At 44.6% G+C, this 20,773-nt stretch overlaps 1 protein-coding gene across 4 annotated transcripts in view; it reads left to right on the forward strand.

The window, feature by feature from the left end:
- Positions 1–20,773, forward strand: part of MRTFA (myocardin related transcription factor A) — a 114,011-nt gene that overhangs the window by 56,920 nt on the left and 36,318 nt on the right. For all 4 annotated transcript variants that reach the window (XM_070756071.1, XM_070756068.1, XM_070756072.1 and 1 more), the window contains exon 3: positions 6,701–6,766. In XM_070756071.1, coding sequence (XP_070612172.1) covers positions 6,760–6,766 — 7 coding nt within the window. In that variant the 5' untranslated portion in view covers positions 6,701–6,759. The remainder of the gene's footprint in view (positions 1–6,700; positions 6,767–20,773) is intronic.

Below are 20,773 nucleotides of genomic sequence, written 5' to 3' on the forward strand. Positions count from 1 at the left end.
TCTTTATTTAATTACTTGCACTAATTGCGCCAGCCGTTTAAAAGAAAAAAAGAAAAGAAGCGGCTCGGCTTTTTTCCTTGGGAGAAGTTGCGGTTTCGTTTTCCCCCGGCGGTTTTGCCGGTTACGATTCCTGCGGCCGCTTGTGGATTCTTCTAATCCTTTGGCCTGGAGGTCCTGGTGCAAGTATTTACCATTGAATTAACTGTTTATTTATTGTATACAAATATTTAAGGGCTTATAAAATACCTCCTGCGGAGTGAGACGCCTTATAGTCTCCTGGACTTAGTCGATCGCTTTTCCCTTAAGAAATTCTACGGAGCGATTTTTTTCGGCGCGAAGGCCTTCGCGCCCTTTTTTTAAAAATCTAGGCCTCTCGTGTTGGCCTTCTGCCAGCCGCGTAGGCCTCAGTCCACCGCGTGGATCCGGGAGCGGGCCTTGGGGGTCCCAGGCTAAATTCTCCACCGGCTAAGCCTCCAACCAGAGTGCCTTGGTTTACTTAATTACTAAGTTTAGGGAGGCTGGCCCCGCTGGATTTGGGGGCACGAACTCTGGGTTTGCCCAGATTGTCCTCACGTTTCAGCAGCTTCGAGGCCTCGAAGCAGGATCCATTCCTCTTGGGAAGTCCTTGAAATCTTCTCCTTATAATTTAGTTATTGGCTCAGCCTTGTCTTCTGTTAATTGTCAGACTATGGCTACTTTTCCCAAGAGAGGCACAACTAAAGGTCCCAGAGAGGCCAGGCCTACAGGCGATGAGATTACTAGTATCCCCCAGGCCTCTTCCTCCTCTTCTCCAGGGGCCCGCCCCTCGACCAAGGTCACCAGGGCCGAGAAGAGAAGGGACCTAGCCCTACAAAAAATTCATGACAAATCAGCAAAACGTTTGAAAGTGCAGGCCCAAGTAATCAGTAGTCAAGACCCACCAGAGGCCTCTAGTCTGCCTCCTTCTGGGGTCCCTGTGTTATCTCTGGATGAGCCAAACCTAGACAGACCCCAACCTAACCTATGGGGCATAGGTCCAGAGGAACCAGATATTATTGAAGATTCCCCCCAGCCAGGATCCTCCCAGGCCTTTAGGGAGTCTTCTGCCATTTCTGCTGATATTTCCAGTTTACCTCCTGAGTTCCAATCTATTTTTGCTGTGTTGTCCAAAGCCATTGATGCCAAACTCTCCACCATCAATGAGCTTCCTTTACCTCTTCCTCCTTCTCGTTCCTCCCGCCCCTTGGGTTCTTCCCCAGCGGTCAGAGCTCCTATTCAGGATGATTCAGAATCCTCCCAGGATGAATATGAGGATGTAGAGGAGGATGAAGACCCCTTTCAGGGCTTATCAGAGGATGAGGAATCCCAAATAAAAGTCCCTCCTCCAATTACTATTTTTCCTTCTCAACTATTCAAATCTCTCCTCCTCAAAGCTAGAATTTCTACGGGATTAGCGGCCAAGGAGAAACAAGCCTCCACTTCCACTGATCCCCCGGAGGAGAATTTACCTTACTTCACAGAGGAACAGGAGGATAACGAGGTAATTCCTATGCCTAAATTGTTTAAAGATGCCTTACTCAAACAGTGGGATTTTCCAGCTTCTGGCCTTAATCCCTCCACCAAGGACAGAAAGTTGTATAAACTCTCCTCTTCCTATGAAGAGCTTCTATCTTTTCCCAAACCAGATGAACCTGTCAAGATTCTTCACTCGGCAGCGGCTGTGCCAGGCGAGGCGGAGGAAGTCCTCCGTCCTGAGGACAAGCGCATCGAGCAAATGCTCAAAAGAGGATTCTCCGCTGATTCCTGGGCCATTAAAAGTTCTGCAGCGGCCTCCTTCTTCTCCAGAGCCATGCTGCTGTGGCTTCGCCAACTTCAACAGCACATTCCTCCCGATGACTTGAGAGGTCAACAAGACTTCAACAAGGTCTTTGCAGCTGCCCAGTACGTGGCTGATGCCACCTTGCAATCTACCAGATTTTCTGCTAAGTCTATTGCAGCTTCCACAACGGCAAGAAGACTCCTATGGATTCGCCCTTGGCAAGCGGGAGTTCGCCAAAAGTGGCAGTTATCCCAGGGCCCCTTAAAGCGCGACCTTCTCTTCGGTGATCTTCTGGATCCACTCCTCACGGAGACCACGGACAAGAAGAAGGTTTTGGGTCCAACCACGAAAAAGGTTACCAAAACGCAGTCCTTTCGTCGCCCAGGGCGCCAGCAAGATCAAGCGGCTTCCTATCAGAGATCTCCAGGTCAGTATTCCCCCCGCTTTCGTTCCCAAGGTAGGAACTCCAGGGGTAGAGGTTTTCGTTTCCAAAGGGGAGCTTCCTCTAACAGGGCTTCAAAAAAACCTAGATGGTAATCTTACCTCCATTCCCATAGGGGGTCGCCTAGCTCATTTCGCTTCTAATTGGCGTCTCACCTCCAAGGACCCTTGGGTCATTGACACTGTTCAAACAGGCCTTCTTTTAGAATTTATTTCTCCTCCCCCTAAACGTTTTATTTCCTGCCCTTCTCCCAGGTCATCCTCAGATTGTAACCGTATGGAGGAGGCCATTTCTCATCTATTGTCCATCAGAGCCATTCAACCGGTCCCTTCCGGTCAGAAGGGCCTAGGTTTTTACTCCATCTTATTTATGGTTCCAAAGTCCTCCGGAGGCTGGAGAGCCATTTTGGATTTAAAGAAACTAAACCTATTCATCAAATATAGGAAGTTTAAGATGCACTCCTTGTCTTCTATTTTGGCCGCCATTCACTCGGGAGATTTCATGGTCTCCTTAGACCTCACTGAGGCCTACCTTCACATTCCCATAGCCAAATGCCACAGAAAATTTTTACGTTTTTCCTTTCAAGGCAGGCATTTCCAGTATAGGGCGATGCCTTTTGGCCTTTCCTCGGCCCCTCGGGTCTTTACAAAGCTCTTGGGGTCCCTGGCGGCCTATATCCGGGCGTCTCCCATCCACATTTTATGTTATCTTGATGATATTTTAATTCATGGGAACTCCCTAGAGAGAGTGAAAACAGACCTTTCTGTCACCATGTCAGTCCTTCAGGACCATGGATTTTCCATCAACTTTGATAAGAGCCACCTCCTACCCTCCACATCCATTCCTCACCTGGGATCCATTATTGATTCAAAATCTTCCCAGGTTTTTCTCTCTCCCGAGAGAAAACTCAGCATAGTGGAGTTAATTTCTAACATTTTATCTAATCCTTCAGTATCCATAGTTACTCTATCTTCCCTTTTGGGGAAGATGGTGTCATGCATAGGCATCATTCCCTGGGCTCGCCTTCATGCTAGGGAACACCAGTGGCTTCTATTGCCTTTTCAGAGATCGGGGCACAGCAACTCAAATCGACGCATTGTCATCCCACTGAGTGTTCGCAGATCCTTCAAGTGGTGGAAGTCTCCGGCCATGGACAGAGGATCCCCGTTCAGGTGCCCGGATCAATTTGTCATCACCACAGATGCCAGTCTATCGGGATGGGGCGCCCACGCCCAGGGGATGATAGCCCAGGGCACGTGGTCCCCGGAGGAAGCTTCCAGGCCAATCAATTGGCTAGAGTTAAGAGCCGTTTCCCTGGCTCTGAAGCATTTCTCTCCTCGCATTCCCAACCGGCACGTTCTCATTCTCACCGACAACATTGCCACAAAAAGCCATATCTGCAGACAGGGGGGCACGAGATCCAAGGCTCTCATGAGGGAGGCCCTCAAGTTGGGCCTTTGGGCGGAAAAACATCTCCAGTCGCTCCTAGCCGATCACATCTCGGGGAGTCTCAACGTCCAGGCGGATTGGCTATCCCGAGCGACGATAGACCCAGGAGAGTGGAACCTCCATCAAGACCTGTTCCATCAAATCACCCTCAGATTCGGCCTACCAGTTCTGGATCTCTTCGCGACCAATGCGAACGCCCAACTCCCTCGCTTCTATTCCAGATTTCCATCCCCGGGAGCGGAAGCAATCAATGCCCTCCGGAGCCCATGGCCTCCAGGCCTACTCTACGCATTTCCTCCAATTCCAATCCTCCCGGACGTGATTCACAAGGTCCTCACCGAGAGGGCCCGAGTAATCTTAATCGCCCCTCATTGGCCCCGCCGGCCCTGGTTCGCGGATCTCCAACAGCTGTCCGTCCAGGACCCTTGGCGACTCCCCGTTTCGGGGGATATGCTGCGGCAGGGGGCCTCTTTCCATCCAGACCCGGAGTGGTTCCACCTCACCGCCTGGCTGTTATCAGGAGAGATTTAGAACTGCGTGGGCATGACTCCGATTCAGTGGAGGTCATTTTAAAGGCCAGAAGGGGCTCGACCAATCGAATCTACGACCACACGTGGTCCAAGTTTCACCAGTGGTGTCTACAGGAAGGTCTCTCCCCTCTGTGCATCCCCATACACAGAATTATTTCCTTCCTTATGCAAGGCTTCCATAAAGGGCTTTCCACCAGCACCCTCCGGCGTCATCTGGCAGCCATTTCATCTGTCCTAGGGGGTCCCCGCAGACAGCCTCTCCGATCCCTCCCTGAAGTTCAGGAATTCCTCAAGGGCATAGCCAACCTCAGACCTTCCAAGGTCCACAGGTATCCATCCTGGGATTTGCCACGGGTTCTCCATTCCCTCACGCAGGCACCATACGAACCCCTAAAATCGGCGTCCCTCAGGTACCTATCCTTTAAGGTAGCTTTCCTGGTGGCTATTACCTCTGCCCGACGCATTTCGGAGCTGGCTGCCCTCTCAATCAGGCAGGACCTTTGTCAATTCCATCAGGACAAGGTAGTCTTGCGACTGGACCCCACCTTCTTACCCAAGGTCAGTTCCATGTTCCACAGATCTCAGGATATTGTCCTACCTTCCTTCTGCCTCCAACGAGACCATCCCTTGGCAATTAGATGGCACACCCTGGATCTCACCAGAGCGCTGAGAATATATATCCAACGCACAGGACCCTTTCGGAGGTCAGAAGCACTTTTTGTAGCCTATCATCCCAGAGTCATGGGGGCAAAAGTGTCTTCAACAGTAATAGGCCGTTGGATCAGAGGGACTATATCTAAGGCCTATGAGTCGGCCTCCCTCTCAGTTCCAAGGAACATCACTGCGCATTCCACCAGGAGCGCAGCCACCTCGGCCGCTTGGGCGACTCAAGCCCCGTTGGAGGAGGTCTGCAAAGCAGCCACTTGGGCCTCGCCAAATTCCTTCATCAGGCACTACAAAATTGATTCTTATGCTTCAGCGGACGCTGCCTTCGGCAGAAGGGTACTCCAATCCGTTATCTCTCACGATAGCAAGCTAATCCCACCCTAGGGACCATCTATTGGGTATGTCCCATGTGACTGCTGGACCCGCTCCTTCAGTACGGAGAATAGGCGTTGATTGCTTACCTGAACGCCTCTTCTCGTACGGTGAGCGGGTACAGCAGTCACTTCCCGCCCTTGTATGTGTTTTCTTTACCTTTCTATACCTTTCTTCCTCTAACAATGAGAGTTGAACACTACAGAGCTTCACAACTGAGCCTAGTCTATGGATTCGCGAATTCTGGGGAAGGGGCGGATCCGGCAAGCTTTTTTAATACTAGGCTCAGTTCCACCGGATTGGACATGAGCAACCCATGTGACTGCTGTACCCGCTCACCGTACGAGAAGAGGCGTTCAGGTAAGCAATCAACGCCTATTTTGGTTAAAATCTTAACTATAAGATAAGCCTATCTATGAATATATATATGTTTTTTCTATTCTTTGACAGTGAAAAATAAATGTCTTTGACCAAGAGGTTCAATAGCAGGATTGAAACAACACTTGAAGTCCTAAAAAATGTTTTCAGGGCTATTTGGTTCCTAATCAGGAAGACCTAAAATGTTTCTCAACTCTTGAAATGGGGAAAAAAAATCTGGAATGAACATGCATGCAGGCAAATACTGGCTGGCTGGCTGGCTGGCTGGCTGGCTGGCTGGCTGGCTGGCTGGCTGGCTGGCTGGCTGGCTGGCTGGCTGGCTGGCTGGCTGGCTGGCTGGCTGGCTGGGAGGGAGGGAGGGAGGGGTGAGGGAGGGAGGGAGGGAGGAAGGAAGGAAGGAAGGAAGGAAGGAAGGAAGGAAGGAAGGAAGGAAGGAAGGAGCAACAACAGTAGTGTGATTTGTAGATGTGGTTGAAATAAGCCTCATGGATATCGACTCATGATAAGTGTTAGCGTATGTCAGAAGTTATCTTCCAGACTTAAGTTTCATCATCAGTCAGCTTTATCCAGGTGCCAGGATAGGAGAATTGTGTGAATTATCCCAAATTGGCATGTTCCAGGGGGTTTCTGAACTAGGCATATATAAAGTGATCTTTTAGCAACCTTTGTTTTGATAACATCCTACTACTGTAATACAGAATCAGTTTGTGTAGTCTTTTCTTGTTTTCTAGTTTCATGATTTGCAAACCTATTTGTTGCTATGAGAATTCTTGAGTAATTTTCATACTTTGTGGATTTTAAAAAATCAACTTACTAAAATGCTTTGTAACTTCCTCTCCCGGCGTCCGCTGCGGAATACGGAAACCTTGTTGCTGAAGCCACTTCTGCAATTTTCAAGTGTTGGGTGGGGATTGCAGCTTCTCTGCTAATGTTCGTGAGATAGAAAAAAATAAAAATGAACAGGGGAAAATGAACACTTTTCTGCACAGCGTACCTTGCAGTATCTGCACAGTGTATCTTAAGAGTAACTTGCTCCTCACTTACTTCTTTGTCTGCCTCATGCAGTGCTACAGTTGAAGCTTCAGCAGCGACGGACACGTGAAGAGCTGGTTAGTCAAGGGATCATGCCTCGTAAGTATGACTTAAGATTTGTTATTCCTCTTTCAGACATGTCTACTCAGAAATTATTCTTTTATTCTATTTTTTTATTTTTTTATTTTGTCCAATACACAATACATATTGAAGAGGATAGACATGAAGTATTATATATAAAGAAAAGATATAAAAATAGAGGAGAAGATATATGAAAGGAAGAAAAAATATATGAGAAAAGGAGAGACAATTGGACAGGGGACGAAAGGCAGGCTAGTGCACTTACGTACGCCCCTTACTGACCTCTTAGGAACCTGGAGAGGTCAATCGTGGATAGTCTAAGGGAGAAATGTTGGGGGTTAGGGGTTGACACTACTGAGTCCAGTAATGAGTTCCATGCTTCGAAAACTCGATTGCTAAAGTTATATTTTTTACAGTCAAGCTTGGAGCGGTTAATATTAGTTTGAATTTGTTGCGTGCTCTGTCAGCTTGGCCAAAAAAGGCCATTTTTAATTTCTGATACTCACCACATTAGCAACTGCTTTCTGAGCATTTGCACCGCGTAAAAAGTAGTACTATACACAAACATCTTATGCAAAGATGCTGCCATGCTCAAAACATTGTAAATATTAAATTCATGTTATCATTTCCTTAGCAGGTTTCCTGTTTAATACACTATTGTCTTGCTTGAACTTCGAACATGGCTGCACACTTGCTTAGTACGGTGTTTCCCAACCTTAGCAACTTGAAGATATTTGGACTTCGACTCCCAGAAGTCTGGCTGGGGAATTCTAGGAGTCGAAGTCCAGATATCTTCAAGTTGCCAAGGTTGGGAAACAATGGCTTAGTAGCATGTGGATAGGAAAATTACAAAGTTAATTTTTTTGCATTTGCAACACTGTCACATTGAAGAACTATTGTACATCAGAGTCACTAGATAATACTAGAGATTTTGCAAAGAAATGTGTTACGGCTGTTCATGAAATACAGGGAAGGAGAATGATGAAATGAATACACGCAAGATTAACTAACATTTAAAAAATTTGCTGTCACACAGGAGAAAATACTACTGAATGCTAAAGCAAGAATTTTATGTATTGAATGCAGTAATAATTTTTTAGCAAGTAGGAAAGCAGACATTTCTCATGTTGTTTTGGTATTTGGTGTGAAGCCTTCAGAAAGGATGTTAAAGGCTGTTGAGCAATCAAGTGCCCAACACATCTATACTTTGTTGCACTTAAACTACACACTTCTCATTTGCAGTTTAGAAAGGATTTCCTTCTTTCAGATTAAACTGCACACATTTTTGTTTTGTAAGTTCTAGCTTTCAGATTAAACTGCACACATTTTTGTTTTGTAAGGTCTAGCTATTGTGTCAATATGTATATTTTTGTTTATCGATTTGTTACAAAGATGTACTTAAAAATAGCTCTCAGATCTGTGGGTGTTAAAAAAGTAAAAAGGGGAATTTAAAGTTTATTCATCCCGTTATTCATCCTGTTTTATATCTTTGCTTTTATTATATTGTAAGCCCCCCCTGAGTTCCTTGGATAGTGAGATGGGTGGCATATAAATTTGATATTAATAAATAATAAGTTTAAATTTATGATGCCTTACTTTATTTAGGTTTACTTTCTCTTCTGTATTTACACATCAATTTTTAAAGAATGTACTTATGTACAGTATAACAATTGTCACATTTAAAAATATTGTTTTATGGTTCTGTGCTGTAATTGTAAATTGCATTGAAATATGCTTCCCACTTCATCAGAATTTGGAGGGATAAACATGAAACAAGACTGTTTCTGTATGAAACTCTGACCCTAAACTTGACTGAAAGAGGTTTAGATAATTCACTACTTCCATGTTCTTAACTATATTCTGTCTATCGTTTTCTATAACACTTTAGCCTAAAATATCTCCGAGACCGCCTTCTGCTGCACGAATCCCAGCGACCGATTAGGTCCCACAGAGTCGGCCTTCTCCGGGTCCCATCAACTAAACAATGTCGGTTGGCGGGCCCCAGGGGAAGAGCCTTCTCTGTGGCGGCCCCGACTCTCTGGAACCAGCTCCCCCCAGAGATTAGAACTGCCCCTACCCTCCTTGCCTTTCGTAAACTCCTCAAAACCCACCTTTGTTGTCAGGCATGGGGGAATTGAGATATCTCCCCCGGGCCTATATAATTTATGTATGGTATGTTTGTAGGTATGTCTGCTTAAAAATGGGATTTCTTAACTATTTTTAAATTTTAAATTGTAAATTATTAGATTTGTCATGAATTGGTTTATTGTGTTGTGAGCCGCCCCAAGTCTACGGAAAGGGGCGGCATACAAATCAAATCAAATCAAATCAAATCAAATCAAATCAAAATAAATAAATAAATAAATAAATAAATAAATAAATAAATAAATAGGTCTAAAGACTTATTTAGGAAACGTGTGCCACAAATTCCTTCAAAGAGAGAGATATTACCCGCTCCCTTTATACATACATATGAACGTTCTCTCAAAAATGTTGGAAAATGGGTAGTTCTTCCAAGCGCCATGGTGAGCAGATACCTTGCTGGGTTTGCTAGCAAGATAGACTTTTTAGGGGAATTGCTCCAGAATGAATGAGAGATTGTTGAGATCATCCATGAGATCACCTATATGGCTCTGAACAGCTGCACCTCATGAGTAGACTGCAAAATTTTTCATTTTTACTTTCAGTTTATGAATGGAATGACTGAGAGTCGGGATTTACATCAAGCTCAGACTCAGAAAGCAGTCTTTATGGACACTTGATGGAGCCTCATATTTTATTTACTTTTTTATATTTTTTAAAAAATAGGAAATTGGAGAGATTAAAACCCTAGGGGTCTAACACAGTGTGAAATTTTTTGAATTTCACCGCTACATTAGATCCTTTGGGTTTTAATCTCTCCAATTTGCAAATTTTTTTTTCCGGTATTTTCCCTACCGGTTCTGTGGTTGTGGCTTGGTGGTCGTGTCTTGGTGGGTGGTCATGTGATTGGGATGTGTGGCCAACTTTTAAAAAACCTTTAAAATTATTTTTGCAAAAAACTTTTAAAGCCATTTTAAAAAAAAAGTTTTAAAAACATTCTGACGACCAGCTGTGTCCGCGATCGTCAGAACTTTTAAAAAAACTTTTAAAGCATTTTTACTACCTATTCACTGGAACCCGTAGTAAAAAAATGCTTTAAAAAAGTAAAAAAATGGTGGTGGTATGGCAGAGCTTATTGTCACAGCTGATTGTTCGAACCTTTTAAAAAAATTTAAAGCCTTTTTAACTACCGTACTTATTCACCAGAATTGATAGTTAAAAAATGCTTTAAAAAGTTTTTTAAAAGGTTCTGATGATTGCGTGGCACAGCTGATTGTCACAGCTAATTGTTTGAACTTTAAAAAAAAACATTTTAAAGCATTTTTAAAGTATCTATTTGCTGGAACCGGTAGTAAAAAAATGCTTTAAAAAGTTTAATGTTTCCAACGATCATGTGGCACAGCTGATCATCAAAACCTTTTAAAAAAACTTTTTAAAGCATTTTTTTTTTACTATTGGTTGGGGCAAAACGGTTGCATCTTTTACTACCGGTTCGTGTGAACCAGCCCGAACCATTAGCATTTCTGACAGGATTTGGAATTATAGTTTTGTATTATTTAGAAGATACTTTCTCATGGGAAAATGGAGATTGTTTTCATTTTTTAAAAAAATGATAACGAGACTTTGAAAGCTGGACGCTAGAGCCAAAGGATTAAGAAAATGGAACATAAATCCTTAGTGCAAAATTTTGAATTCCTTTCAGTTAAACTTTTGGGCAGAATGGATCAGATGCTTGATAAAATTGACAGCATGTTCTAATAACGTGGTTAAAAAAGGAACTGCACTGGATGTTTATGAAATTAATTTGAAAGAGGATATAAATATAATACAAATGGATCTGGTGGATGACTTTTTCCCCAAAGGAGATGAACAGATATTAAATCAAGAAACTGATTTAGAAATGTGCAAATACACAAATGAATTCTGCTAAGATTTGAAATAACTTTTTAAAAAGTTGACAAACAAAATGATGAATTTTACTTATGCACATAAAATAAACCTATTGAAGTTTGAGGGGTTTTTTTTGTTTTAAAACATAGATGAGCAGCAAATTACATCTGACACTTCGTTTGAAGGTATAAAATGTATTTTTTAAAAATCAGGGAAGGTTTATAATATTCGCTTGTTCAATCAGAGTTAAAAGAAGAAAATAACAGTGACAATGAAAGAACCTGCAAGAAAAGAGATGGGAAGATCGTTAGCATCTAGTTAGGGTTGGGGAAAAAAGCTTCGGAAAAAAAAGCTGCATTCAGAGTATAAGATGCACCTGAATTTTCAGCCTCTATTAGGGAGGAAAAAGGTGTGTCTTATACTCAGAAAAATACAGTAAATAATTTATTTATTTATTCAATTTTTATGCCGCCCTTCTCCTTAGACTCAGGGCGGCTTACAACATGTTAGCAATAGCACTTTTTTAACAGAGCTAGGCTATTGCCCCCACAATCCGGGTCCTCATTTTACCCACCTCGGAAGGATGGAAGGCTGAGTCAACCTTGAGCCGGTGATGAGATTTGAACCGCTGACCTGCAGATCTGCAAGTCAGCTTCAGTGGCCTGCAGTACAGCACTCTACCTGCTGCGCCATCCCGGCTCAATTTGTGACAGTTTACATGTAAAAAGATTTTGGAACTGCTATTACAAAGAAGTAATTACACATATAGCATAATTTAAAAAAAGATCAAATGTTGTGGCAAACTATGTTGCAGCGATATTTCATAGTTTGTATTACTGGGTAAATCTTATCCATCAATATATTTCTTCTGAGTATTTTATATTTATAAAATTGATAAAAATAGTGCAACCACTCAAGTCACATTTATTTTAAGAATAAATTTTTCAAGTCAAATCTTTCTTAAGAGGTTAATTAAATGGATCATAATGGCAATTTTGCTTATCATTGACAATTAAAAGTCAGAAAAGAAGGGGGGGGGAATCAGATATGTATGAACAATTAAAAGTATTTTGCTGCGGGATTATTTGGCATCTGAGCTGAAAAACCAAGGCCTCTTCTTTGGTAATAATAAAGTTACTGTCAATTTGCTGTTTCATCATAAAAGTGATAACTTCTTTTATGTTGCCAAATTTAACAATTAATCAATTGCTTATGTAAAACAAGCATTCTCCTCCACATTTCCATAGAAGAAATGTACCTATAGATATATGTGCTTGGTTTAAATTTTCAAGTCTACAAAATCCTTCCAGAATAGCCAAAAATAGGTTACTGCAGCTCATAACTTCCTACTTATAACTAAAAAGTATATTAAGGCGGTGCTTTTAAAAAGCCTTTCAGCTTTATAACAGTCATGGTAAAGTTGTTTGACATTTCCTGGCCATTTATTATGTCCTTTTTATGCAGCAAAGAAAAATGGATGGAAACTGATAATACATATTCACTGATTCTTTTCAGATGATGTCTTTGTTTGTGAAAATGTTATGGGAGAAATAGAAAGAAACTCGTTCATTTTTGGCATTTTCAAAAGTCAACTGTGAAATTTTCTTTGTCACAGGGCCAGCACTAGAAAGATTTATAAACCAGAGTGTTTTTCCAAAGAAATTCTCATGAGGATAGATAGGAAAGCATTTCCCTTTGGGGTGTTTGTTAAATGATAGTTTGCTACTTAGTTATCTTCTGGATGGTTTGGAAAAGTGAACAGGCTGCGAATGTCCTTGTGCGAGATTTTGCTTGCTACGCACGTGCAGAAGCCAAATCTCGTGTGTGTGTGTGGGGGCATTGGGAGCATACAGCTGCGCACAAATTTCCTACCTAGACGGGAGCACCTGAGCACACCAGCTGCTGCCCATCATTGGTGGTGCTATTATTGAAAATTGGAAGTATTGGGATGGCATCAAGGAAAACTATGACATAAGTCTTATTCTATCCCATCCTTTGGGGACATCCTGACTGTCTGTTTTATGATATGATTCTGTGCCTATTGCATCACTCCTAGGCTTGCTTTGGCCATAACCCCACAAATGGAATACAATTTGAATACAAGAAAAGGGGTTTCCAGTAGGTAGGAAATGTACTCTGTAGTGGAGTCTTAATGAACTCAGTCTGTATAGTCTGGAGGACAGAAGGAAAAGGGGGGACATGATAGAAACATTTTAAATATGTTAAAGAGTTAAATGAGGTTCAGGAGGAAAGTGTTTTTATAGGAAAATGAACACAATAACAAGGGGACACAATCTGAGGTTAGTTTGGGGAAAGATCAAAAGCAACATGAGAAAATATTATTTTACTGAAGGAGTAGTAGATCCTTGGAACAAACTTCCAGCAGACGTGGTTGGTAAATCCACAGTAACTGAATTTAAATATGCCTGGGATAAACATAGATCCATCCTAAGATAAAATACAGGAAATAGTATAAGGGCAGACTAGATGGACCATGAGGTCTTTTTCTGCCATCAATCTTCTATGTTTCTATGAGTCAAATTGGCTGTCCTCTATGTCAGTGATGATGAACCTATGGCACGAGTGTCACAGGTGGCACGCAGATCCATATCTGCTGGCACGTGAGCTGTTGCCCTTGCTCAGCTCCAATACATATGTGTGTGCTGACCAATGTTCCCTCTAATTTTTTTCCAAGGTGGGCGGAAAAGTATAGTGTCTTGAGCAGCAGTCCCCTTGGAACTGGGCGGCATAGAAGTACAGTACAAGCAAACAAACAAGCAAACAAACAAACAAACAAATAAATAAATAAATAAATCCCTTCTTTTTTATTAAAAGAAATTAATAATAAAACAAAACCAAACTCTATTACTATTAAAACTAAAATAACCAGCAAATCCAAAAACATAACTATTAATAAAAACAGGTGAAGGCTGGGTTTTTTTTTCTTTGTTATTATTTAAGTGCTTTTACCATATGCTTTAAGTCAAGAGTCACTTCTCTCTCTGTTTCTCTCTCTTTCCTGTCATTCTCTTCCTCAATCATTTTCTCATTTCTCTTCCCCCCTTTTTTCTATCATTTCTCTCTCCCTCTCTTCCTTCCACTCCTCTCTTGCTTTCTTCCTCTCTCATTCTCTCTCACTCTCTTCCTTCCTCTCTCCTCTCACTCTTTCTTGCCCTCTCTCACTCTCTCTTCCTTCCTATCTTCTCTCTCTCTTTCTCTCTCTCTCCCTTCCTTCCTTTCCTTCTCTCTTCCTTCCACTTTTTTCTCTTTGTCTCTCTCTTTTCTTCCTTTCCCCTCTTCCCCACCCTCTTTTGGCACCTGAGGGAAAAAAGGTTCACCGTCTCTGGTCTATGTTCTTTTCTTCCTCAGATGATATGTACTGAGAAAAAATTGTTGCCAACAATTTTTTCCTCAACCAATGTGAACTTATTGAAGTCTGGCAGAGAAAGCCCTGCCAGAGGATTCTTCCAAAACTTGCCTGCTGCTAAGTAGGGGGGCTCAGTGGCTTAAAATAGGATTTATTTTGGCAATTGTCCACTATGGAAAACATTATTCATTGTTGAACTTAATACTTAAATTTTCTATCGCCTTTATCTTGCTAGTTAAACATGCTTAAAGAGTATTCCTCACTTATTTGTATCTTTGTCTGTAAATGATTAAATCCAAATACAGTATATGGGATTATATTGTGATCAGATATTTTTAGAAGACTTTATATATCTTTATATATGATTATACATAAATTTTTCAGGGAAACAAATATTTTCTTGCTGAAATACTCCTTCCCTTGATGTGTACTTAGCTACCGTATTTCTCCGTACTGAAGGAGCGGGTCCAGCAGTCACATGGGTTGCTCATGTCCAATCCGGTGGAACTGAGCCTAGTATTAAAAAAGCTTGCCGGATCCGCCCCTTCCCCAGAATTCGCTCAGTTCGCATATCCTGCGGTTGTATTGTGATAGCTCGTTCAACATTCTAACACCTTCCCTTCGATCTTTTCCTTCAAAAAGTAGTAAGATTTATTGTCTTTAATTATTTACTTGCACTAATTGCGCCAGCCGTTTAAAAGAGAAAAAGAAAAAAAGCGGCTAGGCTTTTTTTCCTTGGGAGAAGTTGCGGTTTCGTTTTCCCCCGGCGGTTTTGCCGGTTACGATTCCTGCGGCCGCTTGTGGATTCTTCTAATCCTTTGGCCTGGAGGTCCTGGTGCAAGTATTTACCTATTGAATTATTGATTATTTATTGTATACAAAAATATTTAAGGGCTTAAGAAATACCTCCTGCGGAGTGAGACGCCTTCTAGTCTCCTGGACTTAGTCGATCGCTTCCCCTTTAAGAAATTTTACGCAGCGATCTTTTTCGGCGCGAAGGCCTTCGCGCCCTTTTTAAATCTAGGCCTCTCGTGTTGGCCCCCTGCCAGCCGTGTAGGCCTCAGTCCACCGCGTGGATCCCGGAGCGGGCCTTGGGGGTCCCAGGCTAAATTCTCCACCGGCTAAGCCTCCAACCAGAGTGCCTTGGTTTACTTAATTATAAAGTTTAGGGAGGCTGGCCCCGCTGGGTTTGGGGGCACGAACTCTGGGTTTGCCCAGATTGTCCTCAAGTTTCAGCAGCTTCGAGGCCTCGAAGCAGGATCCATTCCTCTTGGGAAGTCCTTGAAATTCTTCTCCTTATTATTCAGTTATTGGCTCAGCCTTGTCTTCTGTTAATTGTCAGACTATGGCTACTTTTCCCAAGAGAGGCACAACTAAAGGTCCCAGAGAGGCCAGGCCTACAGGCGATGAGATTACTAGTATCCCCCAGGCCTCTTCCTCCTCTTCTCCAGGGGCCCGCCCCTCGACCAAGGTCACCAGGGCCGAGAAGAGAAGGGACCTAGCCCTACAAAAAATCCATGACAAATCAGCAAAACGTTTGAAAGTGCAGGCCCAAGTAATCAGTAGTCAAGACCCCCCAGAGGCTTCTAGTCTGCCTCCTTCTGGGGTCCCTGTGTTATCTCTGGATGAGCCAAACCTAGACAGACCCCAACCTAACCTATGGGGCATAGGTCCAGAGGAACCAGATATTATTGAAGATTCCCCCCAGCCAGGATCCTCCCAGGCCTTTAGGGATTCTTCTGCCATTTCTGCTGACATTTCCAGTTTACCTCCTGAGTTCCAGTCTATTTTTGCTGTGTTGTCCAAAGCCATTGATGCCAAACTCTCCACCATCAATGAGCTTCCCTTACCTCTTCCTCCTTCTCGCTCCTCCCGCCCCTTGGGTTCTCCCCCAGCGGTCAGAGCTCCTATTCAGGATGATTCAGATTCCTCCCAGGATGAATATGAGGATATAGAGGATGATGAGGATGCCTTTCAAGGCCTATCAGATGATGAGGAATCCCAAATAAAGGTTCCTCCTCCTATTACTATTTTTCCTTCTCAATTATTCAAATCTCTCCTCCTCAAAGCTAGAATTTCTACGGGATTAGCGGCCCAGGAGAAACAAGCCTCCACTTCCACTGATCCCCCGGAGGAGAATTTACCTTACTTCACAGAGGAACAGGAGGATAACGAGGTAATTCCTATGCCTAAGTTGTTTAAAGATGCTTTACTCAAACAGTGGGAATTTCCAGCCTCTGGCCTTAATCCCTCCACCAAGGACAGAAAGTTGTACAAACTTTCCTCTTCCTATGAAGAGCTTCTATCCTTTCCCAAACCGGATGAACCTGTCAAGATTCTTCACTCGGCAGCGGCTGTGCCAGGCGAGGCGGAGGAAGTCCTCCGCCCAGAGGACAAGCGCATTGAGCAAATGCTCAAAAGAGGATTCACCGCTGATTCCTGGGCCACTAAAAGCTCTGCAGCGGCTTCCTTTTTCTCCAGAGCCATGCTGCTGTGGCTTCGCCAACTTCAACAGCATATTCCTCCCGATGACTTGAGAGGTCAACAAGACTTCAACAAGGTTTTTGCAGCTGCCCAGTACGTGGCTGATGCCACCTTGCAATCTACTAGATTTTCTGCTAAGTCTATTGCAGCTTCTACTACGGCAAGAAGACTCCTATGGATTCGCCCTTGGCAAGCGGGAGTTCGCCAAAAGTGGCAGTTATCCCAGGGTCCCTTAAAGCGCGACCTTCTCTTCGGTGATCTTCTGGATCCACTCCTCACGGAAACCACGGACAAGAAGAAAGTTTTGGGTCCAACCACAAAAAAGGCTACCAAAACGCAGTCCTTTCGTCGCCCAGGGCGCCAGCAAGATCAAGCGGCTTCCTACCAGAGATCTCCAGGTCAGTATTCCCCCCGCTTTCGTTCCCAAGGTAGGAACTCCAGGGGTAGAGGGTTTCGCTTCCAAAGGGGAGCTTCCTCTAACAGGGCTTCAAAAAAACCTAGATGGTAATCCTACCTCTATTCCCATAGGGGGTCGCCTAGCTCATTTCGCCTCTAATTGGCGTCTCACCTCCAAGGACCCTTGGGTCATTGACACTGTTCAAACAGGCCTTCTTTTAGAATTTATTTCTCCTCCCCCTAAACGTTTTATTTCCTGCCCTTCTCCCAGGTCATCCTCAGATTGTAACCGTATGGAGGAGGCCATTTCTCATCTATTGTCCATCAGAGCCATTCAACCGGTCCCTTCCGGTCAGAAGGGCCTAGGTTTTTACTCCATCCTATTTATGGTTCCAAAGTCCTCCGGAGGTTGGAGAGCTATTTTGGATTTAAAGAAACTAAATTTATTCATCAAATATAGGAAGTTTAAGATGCACTCCTTGTCTTCTATTTTGGCCGCCATTCACTCGGGAGATTTCATGGTCTCCTTAGATCTCACTGAGGCCTACCTTCACATTCCTATAGCCAAATGCCACAGAAAATTTTTACGTTTTTCCTTTCAAGGCAGGCATTTCCAGTATAGGGCGATGCCATTTGGCCTTTCCTCGGCCCCTCGGGTCTTTACAAAGCTCTTGGGGTCCCTGGCGGCCTATATCAGGGCGTTTCCCATCCACATTTTATGTTATCTTGATGATATTTTAATTCATGGGAACTCCCTAGAGAAAGTGAAAACAGACCTTTCTGTCACCATGTCAGTCCTTCAGGACCATGGATTTTCCATCAACTTTGATAAGAGCCACCTCCTACCCTCCACATCCATTTCTCACCTGGGATCCATTATTGATTCAGAATCCTCCCAGGTTTTTCTCTCTCCCGAGAGAAAACTCAGTATAGTGGAGTTAATTTCTAACATTTTATCTAATTCTTCAGTTTCCATAGTCACTCTATCTTCCCTTTTGGGGAAGATGGTGTCATGCATAGGCATCATTCCCTGGGCTCGCCTTCATGCTAGGGAACTCCAGTGGCTCCTGTTACCTTTTCAGAGATCAGGGCACAGCAACTCAAATCGACGCATTGTCATCCCACTGAGTGTTCGCAGATCCTTCAAGTGGTGGAAGTCTCCGGCCATGGACAGAGGATCCCCGTTCAGGTGCCCGGATCAATTTGTCATCACCACAGATGCCAGTCTATCGGGATGGGGCGCCCACGCCCAGGGGATGATAGCCCAGGGCACGTGGTCCCCGGAGGAAGCTTCCAGGCCAATCAATTGGCTAGAGTTAAGAGCCGTTTCCCTGGCTCTGAAGCATTTCTCTCCTCGCATTCCCAACCGGCACGTTCTCATTCTCACCGACAACATTGCCACGAAAAGCCACATTTGCAGACAGGGGGGCACGAGATCCAAGGCTCTCATGAGGGAGGCCCTCAAGCTGGGCCTTTGGGCGGAAAAACATCTCCAGTCGCTCCTAGCCGATCACATCTCGGGGAGTCTCAACGTCCAGGCGGATTGGCTATCCCGGGCAACGATAGACCCAGGAGAGTGGAACCTCCATCAAGACCTGTTCCATCAAATCACCCTCAGATTCGGCCTACCAATTCTGGATCTCTTCGCGACCAATGCGAACGCCCAACTCCCTCGCTTCTATTCCAGATTTCCATCCCCGGGAGCGGAAGCAATCAATGCCCTCCGGAGTCCATGGCCTCCAGGCCTACTCTACGCATTTCCTCCAATTCCAATCCTCCCGGACGTGATTCACAAGGTCCTCACCGAGAGGGCCCGAGTAATCCTAATCGCCCCTCACTGGCCCCGCCGGCCCTGGTTCGCGGATCTCCAACAGCTGTCCGTCCAGGACCCTTGGCGACTCCCCGTTTCGGGGGATATGCTGCGGCAGGGGGCCTCCTTCCATCCAGACCCGGAGTGGTTCCACCTCACCGCCTGGCTGTTATCAGGAGAGATTTAGAGCTGCGTGGTCATGACCCCGATTCAGTGGAGGTCATTTTAAAGGCCAGAAGGGGTTCGACCAATCGAATCTACGACCACACGTGGTCCAAGTTTCACCAGTGGTGTCTACAGGAAGGTCTCTCCCCTCTGTGCATCCCCATACACAGAATAATTTCCTTCCTTATGCAAGGCTTCCATAAAGGACTTTCCACCAGCACCCTCCGGCGTCATCTGGCAGCCATTTCATCTGTCCTAGGAGGTCCCCGCAGACAGCCTCTCCGATCCTTCCCTGAAGTTCAGGAATTCCTCAAGGGCATAGCCAACCTCAGACCTTCGAAGGTCCACAGGTACCCATCATGGGATTTGCCACGGGTTCTCCATTCCCTCACGCAGGCACCATACGAACCCCTAAAATCGGCGTCCCTCAGGTACCTATCCTTTAAGGTAGCATTCCTGGTGGCTATTACCTCTGCTCGACGCAATTCGGAGCTGGCTGCCCTCTCAATCAGGCAGGACCTTTGCCAATTCCATCAGGACAAGGTAGTCTTGCGACTGGACCCCACCTTCTTACCCAAGGTCAGTTCCATGTTCCACAGATCTCAGGATATTGTCCTACCTTCCTTCTGCCTCCAACGAGACCATCCCTTGGCAATTAGATGGCACACCCTGGATCTCACCAGAGCGCTGAGAATCTATATCCAACGCACAGGACCCTTTCGGAGGTCAGAAGCACTTTTTGTAGCCTATCATCCCAGAGTCATGGGGGCCAAAGTGTCTTCAACAGTAATAGGCCGTTGGATCAGAGGGACTATATCTAAGGCCTATGAGTCGGCCTCCCTCTCAGTTCCAAGGAACATCACAGCGCATTCCACCAGGAGCGCAGCCACCTCGGCCGCTTGGGCGACTCAAGCCCCGTTGGAGGAGGTCTGCAAAGCAGCCACTTGGGCCTCGCCAAATTCCTTCATCAGGCACTACAAGATTGATTCTTACGCTTCAGCGGACGCTGCCTTCGGCAGAAGGGTACTCCAATCCGTTATCTCACACGATAGCAAGCTAATCCCACCCTAGGGACCATCTATTGGGTATGTCCCATGTGACTGCTGGACCCGCTCCTTCAGTACGGAGAATAGGCGTTGATTGCTTACCTGAACGCCTCTTCTCGTACGGTGAGCGGGTACAGCAGTCACTTCCCGCCCTTGTATGTGTTTTCTTTACCTTTCTATACCTTTCTTCCTCTAACAATGAGAGTTGAACACTACAGAGCTTCACAACTGAGCCTAGTCTATGGATTCGCGAATTCTGGGGAAGGGGCGGATCCGGCAAGCTTTTTTAATACTAGGCTCAGTTCCACCGGATTGGACATGAGCAACCCATGTGACTGCTGTACCCGCTCACCGTACGAGAAGAGGCGTTCAGGTAAGCAATCAACGCCTATTTTCAGAGTATAAAACGCACCGGAATATAACACACACCTTAGTTTTTGGGGAGAAAAATAGGGAAAAGAATCTGCTTACCAGGTATTCATCTGGCTAGGGTCCTTAGTCTGGTCAGTTTCAGCACATTATTTTATCCCCTGGTTAGGGTTTTAAAAAACTTTATTTGGAGAGAGTAACAATGAAAGAGCTTGCAAGCCAGTAAAGAGATGGGAACATCATTAGCACCTGGAAAGAAACATTTGGAGCAAGTAGAGCCATGGAAAAAACCCTGCAAAGACTTGAGGCTTGGAAAACATTCTTCACAGAGAGTAACAATGAAAGAGCCTGCAAGGTAAGAGCTGAGAAGATCATTAGCAGCTAGTTAGGGCTGGCAGGGGGAAGGGAGAAAGAAA

This window comes from Erythrolamprus reginae, chromosome 6 (genome assembly GCF_031021105.1).
Source record: "Erythrolamprus reginae isolate rEryReg1 chromosome 6, rEryReg1.hap1, whole genome shotgun sequence".
NCBI lineage: Eukaryota > Metazoa > Chordata > Lepidosauria > Squamata > Dipsadidae > Erythrolamprus > Erythrolamprus reginae.